This window comes from Marmota monax, unplaced genomic scaffold (assembly GCF_021218885.2).
Source record: "Marmota monax isolate L192 unplaced genomic scaffold, Marmota_monax_Labrador192_F-V1.1 WCK01_AAM20220418_F8-fsc00108, whole genome shotgun sequence".
Classification (NCBI taxonomy): domain Eukaryota; kingdom Metazoa; phylum Chordata; class Mammalia; order Rodentia; family Sciuridae; genus Marmota; species Marmota monax.
In genome coordinates this window covers 521,499-547,500 of record NW_026694593.1, presented here as the reverse complement: position 1 = coordinate 547,500, position 26,002 = coordinate 521,499, and the positions used below count along the sequence as shown (strand labels likewise).

Sequence of the window (26,002 nt, the reverse complement as noted above, 5' to 3'; positions counted from 1 at the left end):
CAGTATATCTCAAGACTCCTTCATATTAGTATATAAACATTTAATAAATTAATTAATCCTTGTAGTACTGAAGATTGAATTCGGGGGTACTCTACCACTGAGCCAGCCCAGTCATTTCCTGTTTTTTTTACTTTTCACACAGGGTCTTGCTAAGTGCCCAGGCTGGCCTTGAAACTCGGGATCCTACCGCTTCAGCCCTTCTCCAGAGTCGCTGGAATTACAGGTGTGGGACAGTCGTGCCCGCCCGCCCACTGGTTTCACTGGTAATAGTTCTCAGTATTTCTGTGTCCCAAATCCTTTCACTGGCTCCACCTAATGGGTAATTAGGTTGCTTTCTTTCTTTTGATCAAGCAAATAATGCTGTAGGAATGATACTGTATACATTTCCTCATTCGGGAGTAAGGATCTCACACCACTTTGCAAAACAAAAAAAAGGTACAAGGCCATTCACAGGAGCTGGAGTAGCTTCTGTCCACCCACCAGGGTGCCCCAGGGTGCGTAAGAAGGCCAGGCCGCCATTCTGCACAGCCACAAACCAAGATTCATCCGCTCTTTTTTTTTGGTCCCTGGGAATTAAACTAAAAAGGTTTGGGGCCAGAACCAGGTGGACAGACTTGTGGTGACTCTGAACATATCTGGCTGCACCCTTCAGCCCTCGGGGAGGAGGGCTCTGGGGGTTGCTGGGTGAGGAGAGGTCGGGTCCCCCTTTCTGTACTGATAAGATTGGGCCATAGTGGGCTCTCTGCCCTCCAGCTCAGGGGAGAGCGAGCCTCCACCCATGTTGGGGGGCAGGTCTGTGCTTGCTGGAGGAGGCTGATAATCGTGGTTTCTGTTGAGGACAGATGGCAGTGGGAGGACTGAAGGCCCACTTTTTTATATATTTATTTTTTAATTATAGTTGGACACAATACCTTTATTTATTTATTTTTATGTGATGCTGAGGATCGAACCCAGGGCCTCGCACGTGCTAAGCAAGTGCTCTACCGCTGAGCCACAACCCCAGCCCCTGAAGGGCCATTTTAACCCGGGGGCTCAGGACTTCATCCATTCCCCTCGTCACTCATGTGTCCCCACCCCTCATATTCCCAGTGAATGTTGGGGTCTGAGGTTTCTAAATATGAAAGTGACTGTCGAGGCCTGGGGATGTGGCCCAGTGGTCAAGCACATGCTTAGCTTGTTCAATCCCCAACACTCCAGAAAAATCCAGAAAAGGGCAGGTGGCTGGCCAGGACTGTTAAGAGGCCCATCCATGCCTGGTGCTGCGGCGGCCCACACCTGGGATCCCAGAGGCTCTGGAGGCTGAGGCAGGAGGATTGCAAGTTCAATAGCAGCCTCAGCAACTCAGTGAGGCCCTACGCAACTCAGTAAGACCCTGTCTCTAAATAGAATACAAAAACGGGCTGAGGATGGATGTGTCTTGGTGGGTTCAATCCTCAGTGCCAAAAAAAAAAAAATAGGCTTACCTATGAGATGGCTGGTCTCCAGCTTTGGGTTCTGTTGGGCAACCTGGGCACACCCTGCCCTTTCGCTGACCTCAGTGCTCCAGTTTGGATGCTTCCATTTTTCCATGTTTATTTATTTATTTATTTTTATGCTGCTTGGGATTGAACCCAGGACCTTGTGCTCTGACACTAGCAATTTTATTTTATTTTGAATTTTTATGTTATTTTGAGAGAGGGTCGTGATATTTTGCCCAGGTTGGCCTCAAAATACTGAGCACACAGAGGGAGCTCTGTGGAGTAGAGGAAAGGAACGGTGGAGGGGAGGACTGGGGAGTGATATTGGCCAAATAATATTGTTATATCGCATGCATGTGTGACTGGGTGACAACAGATCCCACCATTATGTACGACTATAATGCACCCATTTTAAAAATGTGGAAAAAAATGAAGAAATCCTGGGCACAAGGGATCCGCCTGCCTCAGCCTTTCAAATCTGGAGATTATGGGCATGTACCACTGGGGCCCAGTTCTTTTTTTAAATTTTTTTAATAGTTGTAGATGGACAGCGTGCCTTTATTTTATTCATTTGTATGTGGTGCTGAGGATCGAACCCAGTGCCTCATGCATGCTAGGCAAGTGCTCTGCCACTGAGCTATAGCCCCAGCCCATGAGGCCCAGTACTTGCTTTGCTTGTTTGCTTGTTTGTTTGTTTTGATACCAGGGATTAAACCCAGGGGTGCTCAACCACTGAGCTATATCCCAGACCCTTTTTATATTTTATTTATATACAGAGTCTCACTAAGTTGCTCAGGGCCTCCCTAAGTTGCTGAGGCTGGCTTTGAACTCATGATCGTCCTGCCTCAGCCTCCCAAGCCACTGGGACTACAGGGGTGCACCACTGTACCAAGTTGTCTATTTCCTTATTTAGTGAAACTGGGGAGTGAACCCAAGAGCATCTTACCACTAAATATACCCCCAACCCTTATAGTTTTTGTTTTGAGACAGGATCTCATTATTATTGCCCCGTCTGGTGTTGAACTTTGCAATGGTAATGCCTCAGCCTCCCAAGTTGCTGGTCTTCTTCTGTGCTGGGATCAAACTCAGGGCCTCACACAGGCTGGGCAAGCATTCTACTGCTGAGCCACATCCCTAGCCCCACATATGAGCTTATTTAAAGAAGCAGAGTTCTACAACATTTTAATGATAAACAGTAATCTCAGCCTCTATTTCCTCTCTCCTGAGAAGACAACATTCCACATTCAAACCATCTTAACTTTCTGAGTGGGGTGGCTCAGTCCTGTAATTCCAGATACTCCAGAGGCTGAGGCAGGAGGATCCAAGTTCAAGGACAGCCTCAGCAATTCAGTGAGACTCTGCCTCAAAATTAAAAGTAAAAATGGCTGGAGATGTAGCTTCATGGTAGAGTGCCCCTGGGTTTGATCTTCTGTACAAGGAAACTATAAAACCTAAACCATCTTAATTGATTTGGGGGAATTTATCTCCATATATCTGTAAACGACATGCTTTTGTATGGTTCCTTCTTGATTTATTTCGTTTTGGGCATTACCTGTTCATGGAACCTGTGGCACATAAGTCTTAGTTCTTTTCTGACTCCCTTGTAGACTCTTCCTGTTCCCCAGTTCCCACTGTCCCAATAGTGTTAGGTCATTATTTTTTTGTGTGTGTGGTGCTGGGGATTGAACCCAGGGCCTTGTGCATGCGAGGCAAGCACTGTACCAACTGAGCTATATCCCCAGCCCCTAGGTCATGATTTTTCTGGTACAGATATTTGGTGTTCACATTATCAATCACATCTGAGTCATGTAGTGAACCAGGATTATTATTCTTTTCATGAACATTTTATTTTCCCTAAATTGCTAATTTTTGTTTTTTCATTGCTTAAATTTCTAGGCTATTTTTCACTAGTTCAGCCATGAAACCTCCACTATTTCAGTCTCAAATATTTATTTGTTTATTATTGGTACTGGGGATTGAACCTGGGACACTTAACCACTGAGCCACATCCTCAGCTCTTTTTATACTTTATTTAGAGACAAGGTCTTGCTAAATTGCTTAGGGCCTTGCTAAGTTGCTGAGGCTGGCTTTGAACCTGAGATCCTCCTGCCTCAGCCTCCTGAGTCACTGGGATTGTAGGTGTGCACCTGGCCCTTTTAAATTTTTGTTTTGAAACAAGGTCTCATTAAGTTGGTTAGGGCCTCACTATGTTGCTGAAGCTGGCCTCAAACTTACCACCTCCAGGTAACTGTATGACTGGGTCCACTTTGTCTATGGCCTACATCTGGGGGCACAACTGTCCTTTTGGAATCTCCCTTGCCCATAATTCTGGGGATTCCCCTTCACCCTTTATCCTGTGGTGCAGATTATGTTTCCTAAATACTAGGCGTTTCTCTTTCATGGTTCATTTTCTTTTTCTTTTCTTCCTTTTTTTTTTTTTTTTGGTCCTGGAGATTGAAGCCAGGGCCTTCCGCATGCTAAGCATGCACTCTACCTCTGAGATATAATCCCAGCCTTTCATCATTTTTTTTTAAGGAGCATATCCTGTAGTAACTTGGGGGGGGGTGTGCTTAGAACACAGAATTTACGAGTCTGAAATCATCTGTATTCTATCCTTATACTTATTTGACTCTTTGGCTCTGTCTTAGCCCGTTTTCAGTTGCTATAACTGAATACCACAGGTTGGATAATTTGTAAGGAATCAAGGTTTATTCAGCTCATGGTTCTGGAGGTTGTGAAACTCAAGTTCTGGGACGTCAGCTAGGAGAAACCTTCTTGCTGGCAGACACTCTGCAGACTGCAGGCGGCACAGGGCATCGTGCGGTGAGAACAGGGCATGGACCACCCAGAGACAAACTGGCTTTTAGAGCACACCCACTCTCAAGATAGCCCACTAACCCATTAACCCATGAAGGCATTAATCCTTCCATGAGGACAGATCCCTCACGACCTAAGCAGTCTTTAAAGGTCTCACCTAGTCCTACCTCTTAATACCTTATAATAGGGATTAAATCTCAACATTAAGAGCCAGGAGCTTCGGGGCAGGCCTGAAATACCAGCGACTCGGGAAGCTGAGGCAGAAGGATCACAAGTTCAGGCCCTCCTTACCAGGTGAGTGAGACTGTCTCAGAAAAATAAAATAATAAAAACAAAAATAATAAAAAGTGCTGGGAATGTGGCTCAATAGTAGAGTGCCCCTGGGTTCAATCCCCAATAACAAAAAATAAATAAATTAAATAAACCAAATAAATTTCAACACGAGACCTTTAAACCATAGCAGGCCCCGTGTAGAATTTTAGGCTGAAAATGTTTTGCTTTCAGAGTTCTCTCTCTCTCTCTCTCTCTCTCTCTCTCTCTCTCTTTTTCTTTTGTCTTCTCAGTGCTGGGGTGGAACCCGGGGTCTACAAGTGTGCGAGGCAGGTGCTCTACCACGGAGCCCATCCCTACCCCTCCCTTTACCTTTAGATCTGTGAGGCCCCGGCTGGCTTCATTGTCACCTATCTTCCAGGGTGGCTGTTATGAAGTTCAAAGCCACTGGGTCCTAATCCATTTTGAGACATTTTGTTGGTTTGTTTCTGGTTTCCCGTTGAGACATTGTGGGATCTTCTCTTTGGCTCTAGTGCTCTGAAATTTCTTAAGGGTGTGGAGCATTTTTATTAATTACACTTGATAGTTGGTGGGTCCTTTCTATCTTACAATTCTTTTTTTTTTTTTTTTTTGTGATACTGGGGATTGAACCCAGGGCCTTGCACATGCTAGGTGAGTACTCTACCATTGAACTACAGCCTCAGCTCTTTATTTTTTATCTTGAGACAGGGTCTTGCAAAGTTGCCCAGGCTGATCTTGAACCTGAGATCCTCCTGCCTCAGCCTCCTGAGCCTCTTGGATTACGGGCCTGTGCCACTGCACCTGGCAGCTCACTGTTTCTTAAACGGCTTTTAACCAGTTCTTATTTTTATTCCTCTCCCTTCTCATTCCCTTCCAGGCCCACTTGATGACACCATCCCTGAGCATTTTGAGGTTCTATAATATTGATCCAGATTGATTCTTACCATTCCCTGAGGCCACTGTGGTTCTCATCTCTCTTGGATGTGCCAAGTCATAACCTCTGGTACATCGACCCTCTACCCTCCATAATGTTGTCACTGTTCTTTCTCTTCTTCTGAATGCCCATCTTTTGGGTCTGTCTTTTCAAAATTATATTTAATGCCTTTTTGGAAAAATTACCTTTAAATGGGCATGGTGGCACATACCTATGATCCCAGTAACTTAGGAGGCTGAAGCAGGAGGATTGAAAGTTTGAGGCCATCTGGGCAACTTAGAGAGAGGTCTTATCTCAAAACAAAAACCAAAAAAAAAAAAAAGAAAAAAAAAAAATCCAAACAGCTGGGGGTGTAGTAAGGCCCTGAGTGCAATCCCCAGAACTATGCAAAACAACAACAACAACAACAACAACAACAACAAACACCACCACCACCAACAACAAAACAAACAAAAAAACCCCAAATCTTTTAAGCTGGACAGGTGGCACACAAATGTTATCCCAGTGATTCCAGAGGCTAAGGAGGCCCAGGTCACATGAGCTCAGAGTTCTAGACCAGCCTGGGCAACATCTTTTTTTTTTTTTTTTTTTAAATATTTATTTTTAGTTTTTTTAGGTGGACATGATATCTTTATTTCATTTTTATGTGGTGCTGAGAATGGAACCCAGTGCCTCACACATGCTAGGTGAGTGCTCTACCACTTTTGAGCCACAACCCCAGCCCCTGGGCAATATCTTAAACAAAAAAAAACCCCTTTATTGAAATTTTAGTAGAGAAAACTTTAGTAGATATGTCTATTCATTTTACTCCTTTACTGGAAGACTTTATTATTGTTGTTATTTTTAAGTAATGTTACATATTTCTCTTTTTCTTGCTTTTATTACAATACTGGGAATCCAAGGCAAGGGCTCCTGCATGCTAGACAAGTGCTCTACCACTGAGCCACATCCCCAGCCTTTTTTTTTTTTTTTTTTGATTCAGGGTTTTGCTAAGTTACCCAGGCTGGCCTTGAACTTGTGTTCCTCCTGTCTCAGCCTCCCAAGTCGCTGGGAATAGAGGTGCCTGGTTAGAAAATATTTCTTAAACAAAGACAGGTCCCTGCTCTGTGGGGCTTCTTGTCTGCAGGTATGTTGACAAATAGCAAGGACAATCACTTTTTTAGTTTTATACCATTTTTGAGGGGGAGGTGGGTACCAGAGATTGAACTCAGGGGCACTTGACCACTGAGCCACATCACTAGCCCTATTTTGTATTTTATTTAGGGACAGAGTCTCACAGAGTTGATTAGGGCTTCGCTTTGGCTGAGGATTTTTTTAATATTTATTTTTTAGTTGTAGGTGGTCACAATATCTTTATTTTATTTATTTTTATGTGGTGCTGAGGATGGAACTCAGGGCCTTGCGCGTGCTAGGCGAACACTCTACCACTGAGCCACAACCCCAGCCCACTGAGGCTGGTTTTGAACTCAGCAATCCTCCTGCCTCAGTCTCCGGAGCTGCTGGGATTACAGGCATGTGCCATGTTGCCGGCAGTTTTTTACACCATTTTACTGTGTGTTAATATCAGGTATTTCCCCCAGAAGTAGGACAGGGCTCCTTGTACTCCACCCATTTTTCTTTCTTTTTTAAATTTTTGTAGTTGTAGATGGACAGCATGTCCTTTTTATTTGTTTATTTTTATGTGGTGCTGAAGATCGAACTCAGTCCCTCACTCATGCTAGGCAAGTGCTCTGCCACTGAGCCTCAGCCCTCCATCCATTTTTCAAAGGAGGAAAGTGAGACTCAGAAGTGACTGCCCACAGTCACCGGGGAGTAGGTTGGGGAACCTAGATTCCAAAGCAGGTTTTAGAAGTCAGTATTGTGCAAGGCACATCAGCTGCTAGATAGGACTTGATGGTCTAGTTTCTCATGTGGTCCTCGCTATACCTGCTTTGCAATTGACTGAGGCATTTTAAGAAATGTTTTAAGATCCAGACTTCTGGGCCCCACCCCACTCTTACAGAATAGGGGACTCTTCAGCTGGATTCAGACATTTGTAGTTTTTGGAAGCTTTTCTAGTGTACATTTTATGGATGTATGGGGAATCATATTTAAGACTTTGGGCATGCTAGCTAATAACTGAATAACTGAGCTATACAGCTCCACTTATTTTACATATATATATATATATATATATATATATATATATATATATGTATTCTTTTTTCCTTTTTCTTTTCTTTTTTGTTTTTTGGGGGCACTGGGGATTGAATTCAGGAGCATTCTATTACTGAGTTACATCCCAACCTTTTTTAGTGTGTGTGTGTGGAGCTGAGGATTGAACCCAGGGCCTTGTGCATGCGAGGCAAGTACTCTACCAACTGAGCTATATCCCCAGTCCTGTCCCCAACTTTTTTTATTTTGAGACAAGGTCTTGCTAAATTGTCCAGGCTGTCCTTGAATTTGTAATCCTCCTGGCTCAGCCTCTTGAAATGCTGAGATTACAGGCGTGTGCTTCCACAGCTGGCTTTTTTCATTTTTAGGGCTGGGGATCTGACCTACAGCTTCATCATGCCAGGAAGTGCCCCACAGCACCTCTTCACACAGGTGCACAAGTAGATGTTCTGGGCAATACACAGACAAGTGGGCTTTACCGAGAGGGTGGCCCCTAAATTTATGAAGCTGAGTTGAATTTGGGCACATGCAGGGGGTGGGGAGGAGAGCCATATCAGGTTTGTCAGATGGAGAATTGAAGCACAGGCCTTTCACCATCCCTCTTCATTACTGTCCCCATCATTGTTCCCCCTCATCACCCTTCCCATCTTCCTCTTCAGCCTCCTCCCCAAAGCTCAACAGCCTCTTCATGGGCTGAGCACAAGAGAAGGTTCGGGTGTTGTAGCATGTAAAGCACATGCTCAGGGCTGAGAAGCAAAGATGGGATAAACAAGAAAAGGACACGAAGTGACAGGTGACCCGGGAAGGCCAGGTGCAGGGTCCATCATTATGGGCAGACATAAGTGAGCTAGGAAAAGGCCACCCACAAACTTGGGTGAATGTGAAGGTCACTGGAAGAGACAGATGTAAGAAGTTCCCACACGACGGAACAGACTCCATGCACCGACATAAAGGGATGCAAAGGACACCCGCAGGGGACAGGTGAGGGGCACAAGCGGCCAGGGATGGTTGATTTCTCAGAACTGTGAAGAGGCCTGAGCCGCAAGCCGGCCTCTTAACCCTACTTAACCGAGAGGGGACTAACCACAAGTGCCCGACCCTGGCTTCCAGCTCCCTGCCCATTCTCTCTCCCTGGCTGCTGCCCTGGGATCCAGGCCCCAGGGTAACGTGCACTGGACGAGCACTCTGGTGGCAGAGGGCGATCGCTTCCCCCTATGTCGTGTTTATTTCAGCTCTCAGATGTTTAGTATCAGGGCTGCAGTCTCTCCTCCTTCTGGCTTGCAGCCCAAAGTCCTACAGGTCCCTTAGATCCTGGCTCTTCTTGGGGCGTTTCGTTCTAACTTCCAGGCCCAGTTGACTCGCCCCAGGTCACTTTCTCTTTAAAGTACTTTCTCACTCCGCCACCTTCCCAGACTCCCTCTCTTTCCCGACATGGCTTGCAGCTTCTAAGCGCACCACAACTCCCATAAATCTTAGCGCCCAAGGGGCAATCCTAGGGAACTTCAAGTACCGAAATGCTCTCCTTCTGTCTCCTTGACTACCGCGGTGACCGATGGGGTTTGTAGTCACTTAGGAATTGTCAGCCTACCAAAAGAAACTACTCATCCCAGGGGTCCCTGCGACAGAGGCGGGTTTCCCCTCCTGTCTTCATGCGCACCCCTTAATCCGCCCTCGGACTTCAACTCCCGCCGTGCCTTGCGCCGAGATCCCTGCGGGGGAAGAATGGGGCTGTATCCAAAGTGTTCCCTGGGAGTTGTAGTTCCTATGTTGGTGAGGCGAGGAGGAGGCGGAGTGACTCGGCGGCCATTAGCTGTGTGTAGTTGCCTGGGACTGGGAGCATAAGTGAAGAGGGAAGCCTTATTCGGTGGAAATCAACTGTGGCCATGGGCTCCTGCCGGGGCTAGTCCTAGAATACGGAGCAGGCGGGCTTTTCGGTTCTCCGCCCCGCCCCGTGGCGGGGCCTACTAGGCCTCCGGGCATCCCCGGTCTCACGTAGGCCTAGTCTGCCGGCAAGGGCGCTCCAAAGGCGGGAGGCGCCATGTCGCTGGTTGCTTACGCCAGCAGCGATGAGAGTGAGCCAGACGAGGCTGAGCCCGAGCCGGAGGAAGAGGAGGCGGCGGCTCCTGCGTCTGGGCCCACTTTAGGGGGCTTGTTCGCTTCGCTCCCCGCTCCCAAGGGTCCGGCCTTGCTGCCCCCGCCCCCCCAGATGCTGGCCCCAGCCTTCCCCCCGCCGCTGCTGCTGCCCCCGCCCACCGGAGACCCCCGGCTCCAGCCTCCTCCCCCCCTGCCCTTCGGCCTGGGAGGCTTCCCCCCACCTCCAGGCGTGAGCCCGGCTGAAGCGGCGGGAGTTGGGGAGGGGCTGGGATTGGGGCTGCCGTCGCCCCGAGGCCCTGGCCTCAGTCTGCCCCCCCCCATCGGCGGCGCCGGGCCCCCCCTGGGGCTTCCCAAGCCAAAGAAGAGGACGGAGCCGGTGAAGATCGCGGCGCCGGAGCTGCAGAAGGGGGATGTGAGTATCCGGGGAGGGCGCCCAGCCCGCGCCTAGGTGACGGTGGCGACGACGGGACCCTTGTTAGAAACCCCTCCGTTGGCTCGAAGCCACCGGGACCTTCGAACCGGGCGAACCGCTGAGCCGAAGTCCGTCAGCTTTGGGGGGTGAGGCGTTCGGCCAGGCGGGTGTTCAGAGCTGGGCTGTCTGCACAGGGCCACTGTCGTCATCGCCTGGCACTGACAGGTCCAGGTTCTTGCCTGGGGACCCTCCGTCCCCAGTCGGTGGCTTCATCCCGCGCTCACTTTTCCCACATTCCTGTGCTGAGGGACAGGAAGAAGTCTGGCCCCTGAAGACACTGAATGTCCAGGCCTTTTCTTTGCCGCCAAACTCAATCATGAGGGCCTGGGGGAAAGTGGGTCCCCGACACTGAGTTTGAGGCAGTTCGAGAAGAAATGGAGTCTTTGTTGATGGCAGGCACTGGCCCTTTCCTTCAGTGGCTGTGGAACGCTGGAGACAGAAGCAGGAGGTTTAGCCGGCAGGGTCCTACCTGGTGGAGGGGGCGGGTCCTACCTGGTGGAGGGGGCAGGTCCTACCTGGTGGAGGGGGCAGGGTCCTACCTGGTGGAGGGGGCAGGTCCTACCTGGTGGAGGGGGCAGGGTCCTACCTGGTGGAGGGGGCAGGTCCTACCTGGTGGAGGGGGCAGGTCCTACCTGGTGGAGGGGGCAGGGTCCTACCTGGTGGAGGGGGCAGGTCCTACCTGGTGGAGGCAGGTCCTACCTGGTGGAGGGCCGAGTGGGGATAAAGGCTGAGTCTCTGGGAGTCTCAGACCTGTGCCTGGGTTGCACCATTTTGGCATTTTCAGCCTTTGGCGGTTAGGATGCTCGCATACTATTTCTAGAACAGGCAGTCATGCTTATCTTGTTTCTAGATGTTGGAGCAGAAAAATAGCACAAAACCTGGGGCCTTGAGGGTAAAGGTGATTGGAAGTCAAGGGCAGGGACAGGTTTAGCCAGGGAGCTCTTTCTTTATCTTCTTTGAGAAGTTTATTGGTCAATCCTTGGCTCACCTTTGATAACCTTTTTTCTGTACTAAGGATTGAACACAGGGATGCTGTACCACTGAGCTACACCCCGGTCCACGTTGTATTTTGAGACAGTCTAGCTACCTTGCCCAGGCTGGCCTTGAACTTGGGATCCTCCTGCCTCAGCTTCCCTAGCTCCTGGGATTATAGGCAGGGGACATTAATCTTAGCTGATCTTGGTCTTGTAATTTTTGTATCTTTCCAACTCTGCCTGCAGTCATTTCTATTTTTGCATTTGTGGTTTCTTCCCCCAAATACCTTAATGTTTTATCCTCCTTCATGTAAAAGTCTTGGCATAAAAATATGGTTCTGCTGGGTGCATTGGTACACACCTGTAATCCCAGTGACTCAAGAGGCCAAGACAGGAGGATCCCAAGTCTGAGGCCAGTTTTAGCAATTTATTCAGGCCCTGAGCAACTTAGTGAGACCCTGTCTCAAAATAAGAAAATACAAAGTGATGAGGATACAGCCCCTGGGTTTAATCCTCATACCAAAAACCCCCCAAAACCTATGTTTCTTAGGACTTTACCTGTCTACCTCATTAACCTATTTTGCCCTATTGTCCCAAATGGGGAATACCCATAAAAACTTACATATAGTACAAAATATATAATATAATTATATAATAATAATAATTACATAATTATATAACTATTAGTATTAATATGATATTATAATGCACAAGCTCTAGATTATGATTTCAGCCTATTTTTTTGGTACTGGAGATTGAACCCAGGGACACTTAACTACTGAGTCACCTCCCCAGCCCTTTTCATATTTTATTTAGAGACAGGGTCTCACTGAATTTTTTAGGGCCTTGCTAAGTTGCCGAGGCTGGTTTTGAACTTGTGATCCTCCCATCTCAGCCTCCTGAGTCCAGTTGCTGGGATTACAGGCATGGGCCATCATGCCTGACCTTTTTTTTTTTTTTTTTTAGTTGTAGATGGACACGTACCTTTATTTTATCTTTTTTTGTGTGTGAAATGCTGAGGATCAAATCCATTGCCTCACACGTGCTAGGCAAGCGCTGTACCACTGAGCCCCAGGAATGGGGATCTTTTGGGGACCTGTGCAGCTGCTCTTTGCACACTCAAGTCACACTTTTAGATCCCCCTCCCTCCCTCTTTTAAATTTATTTTTTCGTTGTACACAATACCTTTATTTTGTTTATTTGTTTTTATGTGGTGCTGAGGATGGAACCCAGGTCCTTGCACGTGTTAGGTGAGTGCTCTGCCACTGAGCCACCACCCCAGCCCATCCTTTTTTTTTTTTTTGATATTAGGACTTGCACATCTAGGGACTCTTTAACACTGAGTCAAATCCCCACCGCTTTTCTTTTTTATTTTGGGTCAGGGTCTCACTAAGCTGCTGAGGCTGACCTTAAACTAGAGATCCTCCTGCCTTCGCTTCCTGAGTCCTGTGATTACAGGTGTGCTGCACCATGCTCAGCCCTTGAAGGTTTTTATTGTTTCCTTTTACAGATCCCCAGATTAACTATCTCTAGTCCCAATTCTGGTTTTCTGGAGAATTTGATTGATTTGATTTGGGTTAGTTTATTGGATCATCAGTTGTCCAGGTAGTACCAAATTCTTGCAGATGCATTCCTACATCAACTTCAGTCAGCTTGATGTTTTTATTTTTTTGGTGGTGGGAGGGTACTGGGGATTGAACTCAGGGGCACTCAACCACTGAGCCACATCCCCAGCCCTGTTTTTTATTTGATTGAGAGACAGGGTCTCACTGAGTTGCTTAGCACCTCGCTTTTTGCTGAGGCTGGCTTTGGACTCGTAATCCTCCTGTCTCAGCCTCCCAAGCCACTGGGATTACAGGTGAGCGCCACCACGCCTGGCCAGTCAGCTTGATTTAATTGGGGAATTAGAAATGATCCATAGAATAGATAATCTTTCTTTTTCTCTTTTCCCTTGTTACCCTTGTTGCATTGGTTGATTTCGTGTGTTCATGGGATGCAGATTTCTGAAATCAGGATTACCTTCCCCCTCCAAAAAAAAAAAAAAAATTAGAGTAATTCTGCTAGAATAGTCCACTCACATAGTGTATATTCCAAAGCAAATAGAAATTTTAGGATTGGGACTGGGAGTGTAGCTCATGGGTAGTATGCACAAGAAGACCCTGGGTTCAGTCCCCAACACTGCAAGAGGAAAAATGATAAGAAAGAATGAAAGAAATTTTTGAATTATCTGGGTTAGTGTTACTACTACTTTTAGACTATTTACTTTCATAGTGGAAGTTTGAAACTCTTGAGACTGAAATTTCTTTAATTTTTGTCCTTTTTTTTTACTCCCTCCCTAATTTTTGTCATTTGAAGTAACCAAGTAGTCAGGTTACCTGCAGCTGACTTAGCTGAAGTTTTGGTCCTAGTCTGAACGGAAGGGTGAGTGAGTGTGCTGATATTTTGGGTACCTGCTGAGTGTTGCCACTGTGTTGGGCTCTTTCCTTTAGTTTACTGAGAAGGAAGGGGTTTAAGGAACAGGCAGTGTAGGAGTGGCAGAGGTTGATTTGAACCTAGAGGTGTTCTGTTCTTGGTGTCTACTGAAAAGATGGGTGGAAGAGCCACAGGCAGCCAGAAATGAGAAAGCAGGACAAGCAAGTAAGACAAAATTGGGAGAGAAAACAAAATCCTAACTGAAGGGCAGGTGTAAGCAGAAGATACTTGAGACCAGAGAGTTAAAAAGTTGATGAATCCAGCTAATCAGGATAATAGTAGTGATTAGAACTTGGAGCCTCTGGAGGGTGGAGTGTCTGTTCTTGGACCCTTATTTCCTCCTGGCTCCTGGCCCTGGCAGCGAATGATTGCTTTTTGGAGAGGGAGTCTCTGAACAGAGCCTGGGAAGATAAGAGGGAGGCTGCCATGGGGAATGAGGCTCTGATGGATGAGCAGATCCCACCGGACCCTGCTTAATGGAATATGTCTGTTTCCGTTCTTGCTCAGCAGTCTGGGGTGTGTGTGTCTTGTCACTCTTGGCAGATTGAGCAGAGAGGACAGTGGTGGCCATGAGGCTCAGGTTCTTGTGAGGCCAAGAAGAAATATAATATGTTCCTAAGAGACACGATCAGTTTGTGTCTCTAAAACCAAGTGGGCCTGTTCTGGCCCGGCACACTTGAGCCCCTGGGGCTCCGGTGTTTCCAGCACTGCCTTCTTTTTTGGACTGACGCACACCCTCTTAGCTCACTTGAGTACCTTTAGGAGTTAAGTCCACAGTCTCTGTATAATGTACTCCTGAGAATAGCAGGTTGGAGATGCTTCACTGTTTTAACTTTTCACCACTGTGACCAAAATACCTGACAAGGACAATGTAGAGGGGGACAAATTACTTGGGGCTCATGGTTTCAGAGGTCTCAGTCCTTGGTCGGCAGACCCCAAGGCAGAATCTCATGGCAGAAGGGAGTGGCCAAGGAAAACTGCTTGGCTTATGGCTGGAGGCCGAGAGAAAGAAAGGACCTTGGACATGTATCTCTAGGCCACTTCCCCATTGACCTACCTCTTCCCCAGCCCCACCTGCCTGCAGTTACCACCCAGGAGTCCATTCACAGTTTTAGTCTGTCAGGAGGTGTGGTGGCGGGTGCCAGTTATCTCAGCAACCCTGGGGGCTATGGGGGGGGGCTATGGGGGGGGCTATGCGGGAAGATCCGGGAGTTTGAGGCCAGCCCAGGCAACTTAGCAAGACCCTGTCTCAAAATAATAAATAAATAGATAAATAAATAAATAAAAAAGGACAGGGGATGTAGCTCAGTGGTAGAGTGCCCCTGGATTCAGTCCCCAGTATCAGGGGAAAAAAATTAATCCATCAAAGGATTATTGCAATTCTCTTAAAATATCATTTCACCTCTTGTGTTGCCTACCATGAGCTTTTTGGGGAACATTAAAGATCCAAACTGTAACACAAAGTGAAACAGAATTACCATGTGATCCACCACTATACTCGCAGGCGTAAAGAACTGAAAGCAGGAACGCAGACACATCAGAACCCCAGTGTTGATAGCAGTGCCGCTCTCAGGAGCCGACAGTGCCAGCAACCAAGTGGGCATCAAGGAAAATGGACAAAGTGTGGCGTGTACACCCACCAGAATATTATTCAGCCCTTGAAAGAGATTAAATTCTGATAGAACTGTAACATGGGCTATGGAGACATTATGCTGAGTAAAATAATCCAATAAAAAAGGAGAGGTGTCAGCAGGGCGTGGTGGCGCACATCGGAGATCCCAGTGGCTGGGGAGGCTGAGGCAGGAGAATCTCAAGTTCAAAGCCAGCCTCAGCAATTTAGAGGCCCTAAGGAACTCGGTGAGACCCTGTCTCTAAATAAAATATATATTAAAAGAAGAAAGGGCTGGGGATGTGGCTCAGTGGTCAGGTGCCCCTGGGTTCAGTCTCAAAAAAAGGAGAAATGTTATGATTTCTTTTTTTTTTTTTAATTTTTTTTTTAGTTTTAGGTGGATACAACATCTTTATTTTTGTTTTTATGTGGTGCTGAGGATCGAACTTGGTGCCTCATGTGTGCTAGGCGAGCGCTCTACCACTTGAGCCACAACTCAGCCCCAAATATTATGATTTCACTTATAGAGATGCCCAGAAGATACAGATTCATGGAGACAGGTCACCAGGAGCTGAGGGAGTAGGGATGGGGAGTTTGTGCTTAACAGGTACAGAATGTCGAGATTTTTTCGACATTCTTTTTCGGGATGATGAAAAAGTTCTGAAAATAGATGGTGATGATGGTTGCCCAGCACTGACAATGGACCCAGTGCCTGCAGACTGTGCCGTTGGACATGGTTAAAGCTGGGCCTGGTAGCACATGGCTGTGATCCAGTGACTCCCGAGGATGAGGCCGGAGGAGTGCATGTTTGAGGTCCACCTGGTCAATTAAGTTAGCCTCTGTCTCCAAAAATAAAGGCTTGGGATGTAGCTCTGTGGTAAACCCCCCTTGGATCCAATCTCCAGTGCCAAAAAAAGTTTGGTAAACTTTATGTATATGTATTTTACCATGACAAAGCAAGAAAACTTTTTAGAAATGTTCCTATACTACTCATCACCAAAGATGTCTCCTCTGTGTCTAAATTAAATCTGTGTGCTTAGGGTAAGCCTGGTGCCTCTAGCCCAGTTCACGATAGCAGCTGAATTGATTTCCTTTCAAATGCTCTAAGACAACTGTATTCCTCCAGGACGATTGGAAAATATCACACATGACATATCTTTTAGCATTTGGATTTTGCTCTACACTGAAATTTCTTTTCTGTTTTTTTTTTTTTTTTTTTTGGTACCAGGGATTAAACTCGGGCACTCGACCACTGAGCCACATCCCCAGCCCTATTTTTTGTATTTTATCTAGAGACAGGGTCTCACTGAGTTTAGCATCTCGTTTTTTGCTGAGGCTGGCTTTGAACTCATGATCCTCCTGCCTCAGCCTCCCAGGCTGCTGGGATTACAGGTGTGCGCCACCGCGTCCATTTTTTTCTGTTTTTTGTTTGTTTTTGGTATTGGGGATTGAGCCCTGGGGTGCTTTACCACCGAGCTGTATCCCAGCCCTTTTTGTTTTTTATTTTGGGACAGGGTTTCACTAAGTTACTTAAGGCTTTGCCAAGTTTCTGAGGCCTCATGCCTCAGCCTCCCTAGTGACTGGAATTCAGGTGTGTGCCACAACACTTGGCTGAAATTTATTTTCTTTTGTGAAGTGTTAAGATAATTCTTTGCTGTATTTCTGTTTCCTGTTAGTTTCTGTCTGGTCCCTGAATGCTTAGAAGTGCTTAGAAGTGCTCTGAGTGGCATTTAAACATCTTTCTGCAGGGAACCCATCTACCCGTGTTAGCATCCTCTTGAGGGTGGAACACGTGTGCTGGGGTTAGTGCAGGGCAAGCAGTAGGTCCTCATTCTGTTTTCCTGTCTTGTCGGTTCCCTGGGCTTCACCTTGGCTGTGAGTAGGTTTTCTGGAGGGTGGGGTGGGGATACTGGGGATTGAACCCAGGGGTGTTTAACCACTGAGCCATATATCCAGTCCCTTTTTATAATTTATTTTGAGACAGGGTCTTGCCAAGTTGCTTAGGGCCTCCCTAAGTTGCTGAGGCTGGCTTTGAACTTGAGTGACTCCTGCCTCAGCCTCCTGAGTCGCTGGGATTACAGGAGTGCACCACCGTGCCCAGGCTGAGTGGGTTATTGAATCTCTCTAAGGACTGTCAGCTGTTAGAGGTAAATGTTTATTTTACCACCCCCTCAAAGGTGAGTAACCATGATTTAGCTAGCACATTAGGGACTCAGCACACTTCTGAGGTTTTTATTTTTGTGTTTTGTTTCGGGGTGGGGGAGGCGTCTGCCACAGTGAGTGTAGTGAGTGTAATGCAGTGGCCTATGACAGGGTTCAATAGAAGTTTACAATAAGATGCTCAAAGAATGATGATTGGGAGCAGCCATAGCAAATCCAAAAATCATAGGGTATTCTAAAGTCTTGTACAGGTTTTATTCTTTTTCTTTTTTGTGCTTTTAGACTTTAAACTCAGTTTGTCAATATAATAAAGACAACCTGTCACATTAAAGTCATATTGAATTTTCTTCCCATAGCTGATCCGGCCTTCAATTCTATTAGCTGTAGGACAGTTTGGCTGAACTCTCACAGTGGCTACTTTTTGTTTGTCTCAGCAAGTGAAAAATAAGAATATGCTTGTGTAATTTTTATAAACAGTCTTAAATTTGGAAAAAAAATGTGTTTATTTTCAGATCATTGCCATTGGATCTATTGCATGTGATGTTAAAGTTTAAATGTGACCCAGGACTCCATGACCAGGACTCCAGGCTTTCTGGTTTGCCAGAAAGCAGATACATAGGTCTTTGGGGTCAAAAGACAAAGGGAGGGGGCTGGGGTTGTGGCTCAGAGGTAGAGTGCCAGGTGAGCAGGCACAAGGCCCTGGGTTCCATCCTCAGCACCACGGTAAATGTAAAATAAAGATATTGTGTCCACCTACAACTAAGAAATAAGTATTAAAAAAAAAGACAAAGGGAATGGGGATGTGGCCCCTAAGAGAGGCAGTGGCCTTTGGAACAGAAAGAAAAGGTAGAACACACTGGGCACATCGGCGCACACCTGCCATCCCAGTGGCTCAGGTGCCTGAGGCAGGAGGATCCTGAGTTCAAAGCCAGACTCTGCAGAAGTGAGGCACTAAGCAACTCAGTGAGACCCCATCTCTAAATCATTAAATACAAAAATAGGGCTACATTTGTGCCCACCCAGGGATGCAAAAAAAAAAAAAATTGAACTCAGTGTTGCTGAGTTCAATTCCCCGTACCAAAAAAAAAAAAAGAAAAAGAAAAAAAGAGTAGAGCATACTTAGGTGATGAGTACTTGAGACTTTCTCCTCAATGAGTTTTGACATCTTGGTAAACTAGAGAGAATAATCCTTGAACTCTGTTTAGAATTTTTATTAAAAATTTTTTTTAATTAAAAAAATTAGTTGTAGATGGACACAATACCTTTATTTTTTTAATTGATTTTCTGTGGTACTGATGATGGAACCCAGTGCCTGATGCAGGCTAGGCAAGCGCTCTGCCACCGAGCCACAAGTGCCAGGAATCTTAGTTTGTATACATTGTCAGGACAGTAGCTCAGGCAGTCTTTTTTTCTTTTCACTTTTTAAAAAATTCTTTTTATATACACATGACAGTAGAGTGTATTTCAACATATTATACATATATGGGGTATGATGATTCCATCCCCCTCCCTTCCCTTCATTCCCCTTTGTCTAATCCCGTGAACTTCCGTTCTCTGCCCCCTTATTGTGTGTTTGCAGCCGCTATCAGAACATTGAGGCTCCATCACCCTGACACGCTGAAGTAATGGTTTTAACTGAGACTTGGGAGATCACATAGCTGGATTCTCGAGCCAATAAGAGGCAGAACTGAGATTGAAACCCATGTCTGATTTTGTGCCATGTGCATCCCAGCTCTACCATGTGGGATCTAACATGACCTTGTCCTTGTGGGTCTCAGGTCTAGACCAGTACAGAGCTCAGTGTGGAGTCACCACAGAAGCATAGGAGCCAGAGTTGGCTCAGATCCTGGTTCTGCCCGTCCTAGCCAGTGTTTAACTGAGTCTTACTTTCCTTCTTTGTAAAACTGAGCATAATGCCTATTTTGAAATGTTACTATGAGGATTACGTGAACAATTGTGAGTAAATTGCCCAACCTGTAGCAGGTATGCTGTGGCCGGCTGTTCTTTCCTTTGCTGCCCCTGTCTTTATTTTCCACGTTGAGGTACCAAGACAGACAGATTTCCTTGTTTGCTTGTTTTTTTTCCACAGTATTGTGAATTGAACCTAGGGATGCTCTACCAGTGAGCCATATCCTAGCTCCTTTGAAAAAATTGTTATCATGAGACAGAGTTTTGCTAAATTGCCCCACCTGACCTTGAACTTGTGATCCTCCTGCCTGAGCCTCCTGGAGTTGCTGGGATTACAGGTGTGCATCACCGCATCCAGCATTTTTTTTTTTTAAATGTATTTGGCAGCAGGCAGCAGTTAGTAATTAAAGTCGTGCCTCCCGACTGCTGGGCTGCAATATTCAACTGTAATATATCCCCTTTGCCATTAGAGTTAGGGTGAGAATACGTCCGTGAGAAGGCCGCTGTGTAGAGCAGGTACCCTGAGCCTCAGGTTACGTGACGTTGTTAATGTGAATGAGGTGGAGACACTGAGTGAAGGAGAGCGGCTGAGGTCACCAGAGAGACTGCTTGGGAGCTGGGAGTCAGGGAGGGCACACAGAGTTCAGATGGAAAGGAGAGAGGTGGTGGCCATAGGACTGCAGCTGGTGGGGGTGACCAGGGGGAGGACGGACAGGAAAAAAGCATAGTTGCAGGGACAGCAGATTTTTGGGAGGGGAATTTCATTTTGATTTTTAAAAATAATATTTTTTAATTTCAATTTGATTTAAAAAAATTTTTTTTTACTTGTAGATGGATACAATACCTTTATTTTGTTTATTTTTATGTGGTGCCGGGGATTGAACCCAGTGCCTCATGCATGCTAGGCAAGTGCTCTACCACTGAGCCACGATCCGGCCCCTCAATTTAATTTAATTTTTTTTTTTTTTTGGTGCTGGGGATTGAACCCAGGGCCTTGGGCTTGTGAGACAAGCACTCTACCAACTGAGCTATGCCCTCAGCCTTTAATTTTTTTAATCTTTTAAATTTATTTTGCAGTGCTGAGTATTGAACCCAGGGGGGCTCCATTGTGCTACACCATTTTTATTTTATTTTTTAATATATATATATTTTTTTAGTTGTAGTTGGATACAATTTCTTTATTTATTTTTATGTGGTGCTGAGGATCGAACCCAGTGTTCACACGTGCGAGGTGGACGCTCTACCACTGAGCTACAGCCCCAGCCCATTATTTTTAGTTAGTTTTAAGATAGGATCTAGCTAAGTTATCCAAACTGGCTTTGACTTGGGATCTTCCTGCCTCAGCCTTCTGAGTCATCGGGATTATAGGCATGTGCCAGTGTACCAGCTTACTACCTTTTATTGCATTTCTTAAGTTCTTTGTACTTCTCATTCTAACTGGATTGTAAGTCTTTTTTATTGATTTATTTATTTTTGGGTACCAGGGGTACTTAGCCACTGAGTCACATATCCAGTCCCGAGCCCTTTTCATTTTTATTTTGAGACAGGGTCTCCTTAAGTTGCTTAGGGCCTCACTAAGTTACTGAGGCTGGCCTTGAACTTTTGATCCTCCTGCCTCAGCCTTCGGAGCCACTGGGATTACAAGTGTGCGTTACCATGTTCAGCTGCATTCTGAGTCTTTGGTGGAGAGGCTACTGACACATGGAAAATTACACATTGGGGTAATAAATGGTCCAGGTTGGACCTCTGGAGAGAGAACTGTCTAGTGGCCAGTGTTCCAGCTGCCTCAAGCCCTGCCTGCGACACCAGCTAGAAGCTGTAGTACTTAGCATAGTGTCTCTTTTTTAATTTCTTTAGTTGTCAACGGACCTTTATTTCATTTATTTGTATGCAGTGCTGAGAATCAAACCCAGTGCCTCACACATAGGAGGCAAGTGCTCTGCCTCTGAGCCGCAACCCCAGCCCTAGGCATAGTGTCTTGATAGTAGGTTCTCAGTAATTATGGTTGAAAGATCCTTGTAGCACACAAATTCAAAAAGGAACTTGGGAGATTTGAAAGTCAGGATTACTGTTTCTTTTTTCAGCAGTAGGGATCAAACCCAAGGAGCTTTACCACTGAGTTATGTCCTCAGCCTTTTTTATTTTGAGATAGAGCCTTTCTGAGTTGCCAAGTCTGGTCTTGAACTTGCAATCCTCCTGCTTCAGCCTCCTGAGCCTCTGAGATTACAGGTGTGCATCCCCATGCCCAGTAAGGATTTGAAGTCTTACAGTGTCTTGAAGATGGAGGGCATTTAAATTCCTGACTAATCACCTTTATTTGCAGATACATTGACTAAGGAACAAATGGAAAGCTTTAAGATTTTTGGTTTGGGGAGTGGTTAAAAAAGTTAAGAGTTTGCTCTTCATATGCCTGCATCCTCCCTCATTTTAAGATGCCGAGGAATTGGTATTGAGCTAATAAAAGTTTAGATATTTTTCAGTGTGACAGCTTGTCTTAGAAACAGTCCTGTTGAGTCAAAGGATGACACAAATGACCTCCTGTCTTGCCCCAGATCTTAACAGTCATCATTTGCCTGCTTTCTTCCTGGACAGGAACAACTCTGTCTGGCAGACAATAGATCATACTTTGGAGAGGGAATGGATTTCTTCGATGGCTTTGACCTTTAATGCCTCATAGAAGAGTAGTTAACACACCACTTAATCCCACTGGACTTCCCTGGCCCTGTGGTTATGTAGTCTATGTAAGTGGTTTTAAAAGTGAAGCTGAGATTGGGTGAGATTGTGGGCCAAATCTCATTCATCTTCTAGTGGACAGATTTATAGGAAGTAGAATGGGTATAGCTTGTTCTTTCTACCACAGACTCAATGGGAGGAAATGGTCTCAATTTAACAGAATAGAAATTGATGCCAAGGCTGGGCACAGTGGTGCATGCCTGTAATCCCAGCAGCTTAGGAGGCTGAGACTGCAGGATCGTGAGTTCAAATCCAGCCTCAGCAACTGCGAGGCATTAAGCAACTCAGTGAGATCCTGTCTCTAAATAAAATACAAAATAGGTCTGGGGATGTGGCTTAGTAGTTGAGTGCCCCTGAGTTCAATCTCTGGTACCAAAAAGAAAAAGAAATTGACTCCAAGAAGGCTGTGCAGCAAGTGTGGGGGGTTTGGGGACTGAGTGACCTAGGGAGTGAAGGTACACCCCATTCTCTGAAGGTTACTGAGATCAACAGGGAAGCTGTGCTTTGGGGCTGGACCTAGGTGGCTCTGCCTCTGTATAGAGGCGGACACCCCGTCAGAGGGTCTTTGTGATGTAACCTTTTATGTATTCATTTAGTATATTCCACTGTCTTAAAACAGCGAGGCCTTATTCCATTTCTTTTTCTCTTAGTCAGATTCTGAGGAAGATGAACCCACCAAGAAGAAAATTGTCCTTCAGGTAAGCTTGGTGACATACTGTAAGCCATTTTTTTCTTTTCCCCACATTGTTTCCTGAAAGACAAGACTTAGCTACCAAGCAGTTTTCAAGGCATGTTTAGCTCAAGCACAAATATTTGAAAACTGTTTAGGTCTGGCTTTGGTTTCCTTTATAGCTTCAGGCCTGGTACATGCCCACCCCTCCCTCCCTCGCTGCTTCCTGGTGTAGCTTGAAGGAGTTAAACTCCTAGATACAGGCAGTGGTAGGGGGTGGATCATAACTCAATTCAGTTCATTACATTTCAGATAAAAGGATTATTTAGGGACGGTGGAATAAATGGATCAGTCAGAATGATGTTAGGGAGCATCTATATTTTAAAATTGTCCATCTTCTCCCTGTCCCATTTTTAACCTGGAAATAAACACTTAAATAGTACTTACCTTATACCAGGCTCCATTCTAAGTGCTTTACCAGCACCTACGGATACCATCCTTCTAATAGTGCCTACACCATAGTGTTGTTATCATCCCTGTTTGACTTAGGGAACCGAGGAACCTGCCTCGGGTCAGCAGCTAGTGGAGGCAGAACTGAGATCACAGTTGAGTCAGGCAGTCTGACTACTAGGGAGCCCATGTGATTGCTGCACTTGGCTGCTTCTCTGTCATCAAGGCCGGGACAACGAGCTCTCTGCTGTTTGCTTGTTTCTCCTGTCCCAGTGTTTACTCTGCCTGCCTCAGAGTTTCTTCCTATTCTTTCCACGCTTGGTGATTTTTACACACTCCGGTCTCATGCGGACACTGTGTCTCAGGGAAAAATATCCTGTCTTTAAAAGGTAGTTGACTAGGGATTCAAATCTATGATGCTGTGGCTGCCTCTTCCCCTGACTGTTAAGGTGTTTCTTTCCCCTCCAGGAGGGCATAGGTCACAGGTTGAAGTGAGGCTGCTGTGGCATCTGTTTTTATAGTAGATGCTAAAGAAGAAGCATGGGCCAGGCGCGGTGGTGCATGCCTGTAATCCCAGCAGCTAGGGAGGCTGAGGCAGGAGGATTGCAAGTTCAAAGCCAGTCTCAGCAACAGTGAGGGCCTATACAACTCAGTGAGGCCCTGTCTCTAGATAAAATACAAACAGAGCTGGGGATGTGGCTCAGTGGTCGAGTGCCCCTGAGTTCAATCCCTGGTACCAAAAGAAAAAGAAGAGGAAGCAGGGAAGAGGCCAGGAAGCTGAGACTCCTGTTATCAGGGTGTTCCTGGAGGAGATGGACTGGCTCGGAAGAACCCCATGATAAAGGGCAGAATTCCAGGTGGCAGAAAGAGATGTGTTGACAGAGGAACTCTGAGCTAATGTTGGAGTGAGGACCCAGCCCTGCAGAGGGATGTAGCCATGATCCCAGATGGTGCTGGAGCCACACATTCCTAAGGTGGCCTGAGGAGGACACTTCAGCATGGTTTCTGTGAACCTGAGCCTCTGGGGGCTGCCACACTGAGTTGATTCAAATCTATAAGCTCAGTGGAAAAGAGCCTCTGTCCATATGAGCGGGTCTCCTGTGGACTGCACTGGTACTCTAGGACACTGACATGGTGACCTCACACCACTTTCCTTTCTCCAGTTGGTCCCTCCCTCAGCCCCGTAGCTAGGCCAAGCTGGCTTTTTGTCATACAGAAAGCGGGATCTGAAAGATTCCTTTTTTTTTTGTATTGGAGTTGAACCACAGTCCTTTTTATTTTGTATTTTGAGACAGGGTCGTACTAAGTTGCTTGGGGGTTCACTAGGTTGCTGAGGCTGACCTTGAACTTGCCATCCTCCTGCCTTAGCCTCCTGAGTTGCTGGGATCACAGGCGTGCACCACTGCGGGATCTGAGAGGTTCTTGGGAGTGGTAGAAACTCTGGATGGCTGAGCCAGTTAGCTTACAAATTGTTAGGTTAAATGCTTGATTCTGGCATTAACAAGCTAATACACCATAAGTATAAGCCTATCCTTGGGCAGGGGTGGGATAGGGTGGACGGAGGGGATTTTTGGCAACAGGTATGAATGTCCCTTTTTTAGACAGAGCCTTATTCTTGGCTTTGGGTAGCAATTCAAAGGAAGGAGAGTTCAGAGTTCAGAACTTGGGGAGAGGTCGAGTGTTTAGCCGGAGGGAGGCTAAGGATGATGTGAGATTAAGAGCAGCGTGTTTGCCAAAGACACAAGAGTGGAGGGGAACTCTGGCAGAGGGCTGTGGAGCCAGGCTGTGATGGAGCTGAGCAGAAGAGGGATGGCACTTCATGTTAGGAGAAGCAGCTGCAGAAGGGTGCGATGCAGGAGTTGATGAGCCCAGGTTGGCCTGAGTGGGTGGAGGTGAGGAGGAGCAAGGGCTGAGGAGGATGTTGGGCCAGAGCACATAACTGTGCTTTTTGTTTTCAGTGTCACCAGTACATGACTTAAAATCTCACTCTTCACCTTTCTTTCCTCTTGGCCCCAACCGCATCTCCCCAGGGATCCAGCGAGGGGACTGGTCTGTCTGCCTTGCTTCCCCAGCCTAAAAACCTGACTGTGAAAGAGACCAACAGGTTGCTCCTGCCCCACGCCTTCTCCCGGAAACCCTCAGACGGCTCCTCCGACACCAAGCCCTCCAGACTGGCTGCAAAGGCCAAGCCTTCCTCTCTCGCTCCTGTCGTGGGCACCACAACCACCACTCCGTCACCCTCTGCCATCAAGGCTGCTGCCAAGAGTGCTGCCCTACAGGTGACAAAGCAGATCACGCAAGAGGAGGATGACAGTGACGAGGAAGTGGCCCCCGAGAACTTTTTCTCCCTCCCTGACAAGGCCGAGCCACCTGGAGTTGAGCCATACCCTTACCCTGTCCCCACGATCCCTGAAGAGCTGCCTCCAGGCACGGAACCAGAGCCGGCTTTCCAGGACGATGCAGCCAATGCCCCCCTTGAGTTCAAGATGGCAGCAGGCTCAAGTGGGGCCCCTTGGATGCCTAAGCCTGGGGACGACTACAGCTACAATCAGTTTTCCACATATGGCGATGCCAATGCTGCTGGTGCTTATTATCAGGTGAGGGCCACACACAGCAGGCCACAGAAGGTTTGAGCCAGTGGTATGACCATAAAAAACACTCCTTTATCCTGAACCTTACGAATCTAAGTCTGACAGAGTTGACAACATAATCAACACCCTTATTCTGTGTTGGCTTTCCATCACTGTGCCAAAATACTTGAGGTAATCAACTTAAAAAAAAAAAAAAAAGGAAGATTTATTTTTGGC

General features: G+C 46.5%; 1 protein-coding gene across 1 annotated transcript in view; it reads left to right on the top strand.

The window, feature by feature from the left end:
* The first annotated feature begins 9,419 nt into the window (after window positions 1-9,419).
* The window catches only part of Prcc (proline rich mitotic checkpoint control factor), a 26,102-nt gene continuing 9,519 nt past the window's right edge, over window positions 9,420-26,002 (top strand). Inside the window, exons 1-3 of the mRNA XM_046421781.2 lie at window positions 9,420-10,159; window positions 22,726-22,773; window positions 25,226-25,792. Coding sequence (XP_046277737.1) covers window positions 9,692-10,159; window positions 22,726-22,773; window positions 25,226-25,792 — 1,083 coding nt within the window. The 5' untranslated portion in view covers window positions 9,420-9,691. The remainder of the gene's footprint in view (window positions 10,160-22,725; window positions 22,774-25,225; window positions 25,793-26,002) is intronic.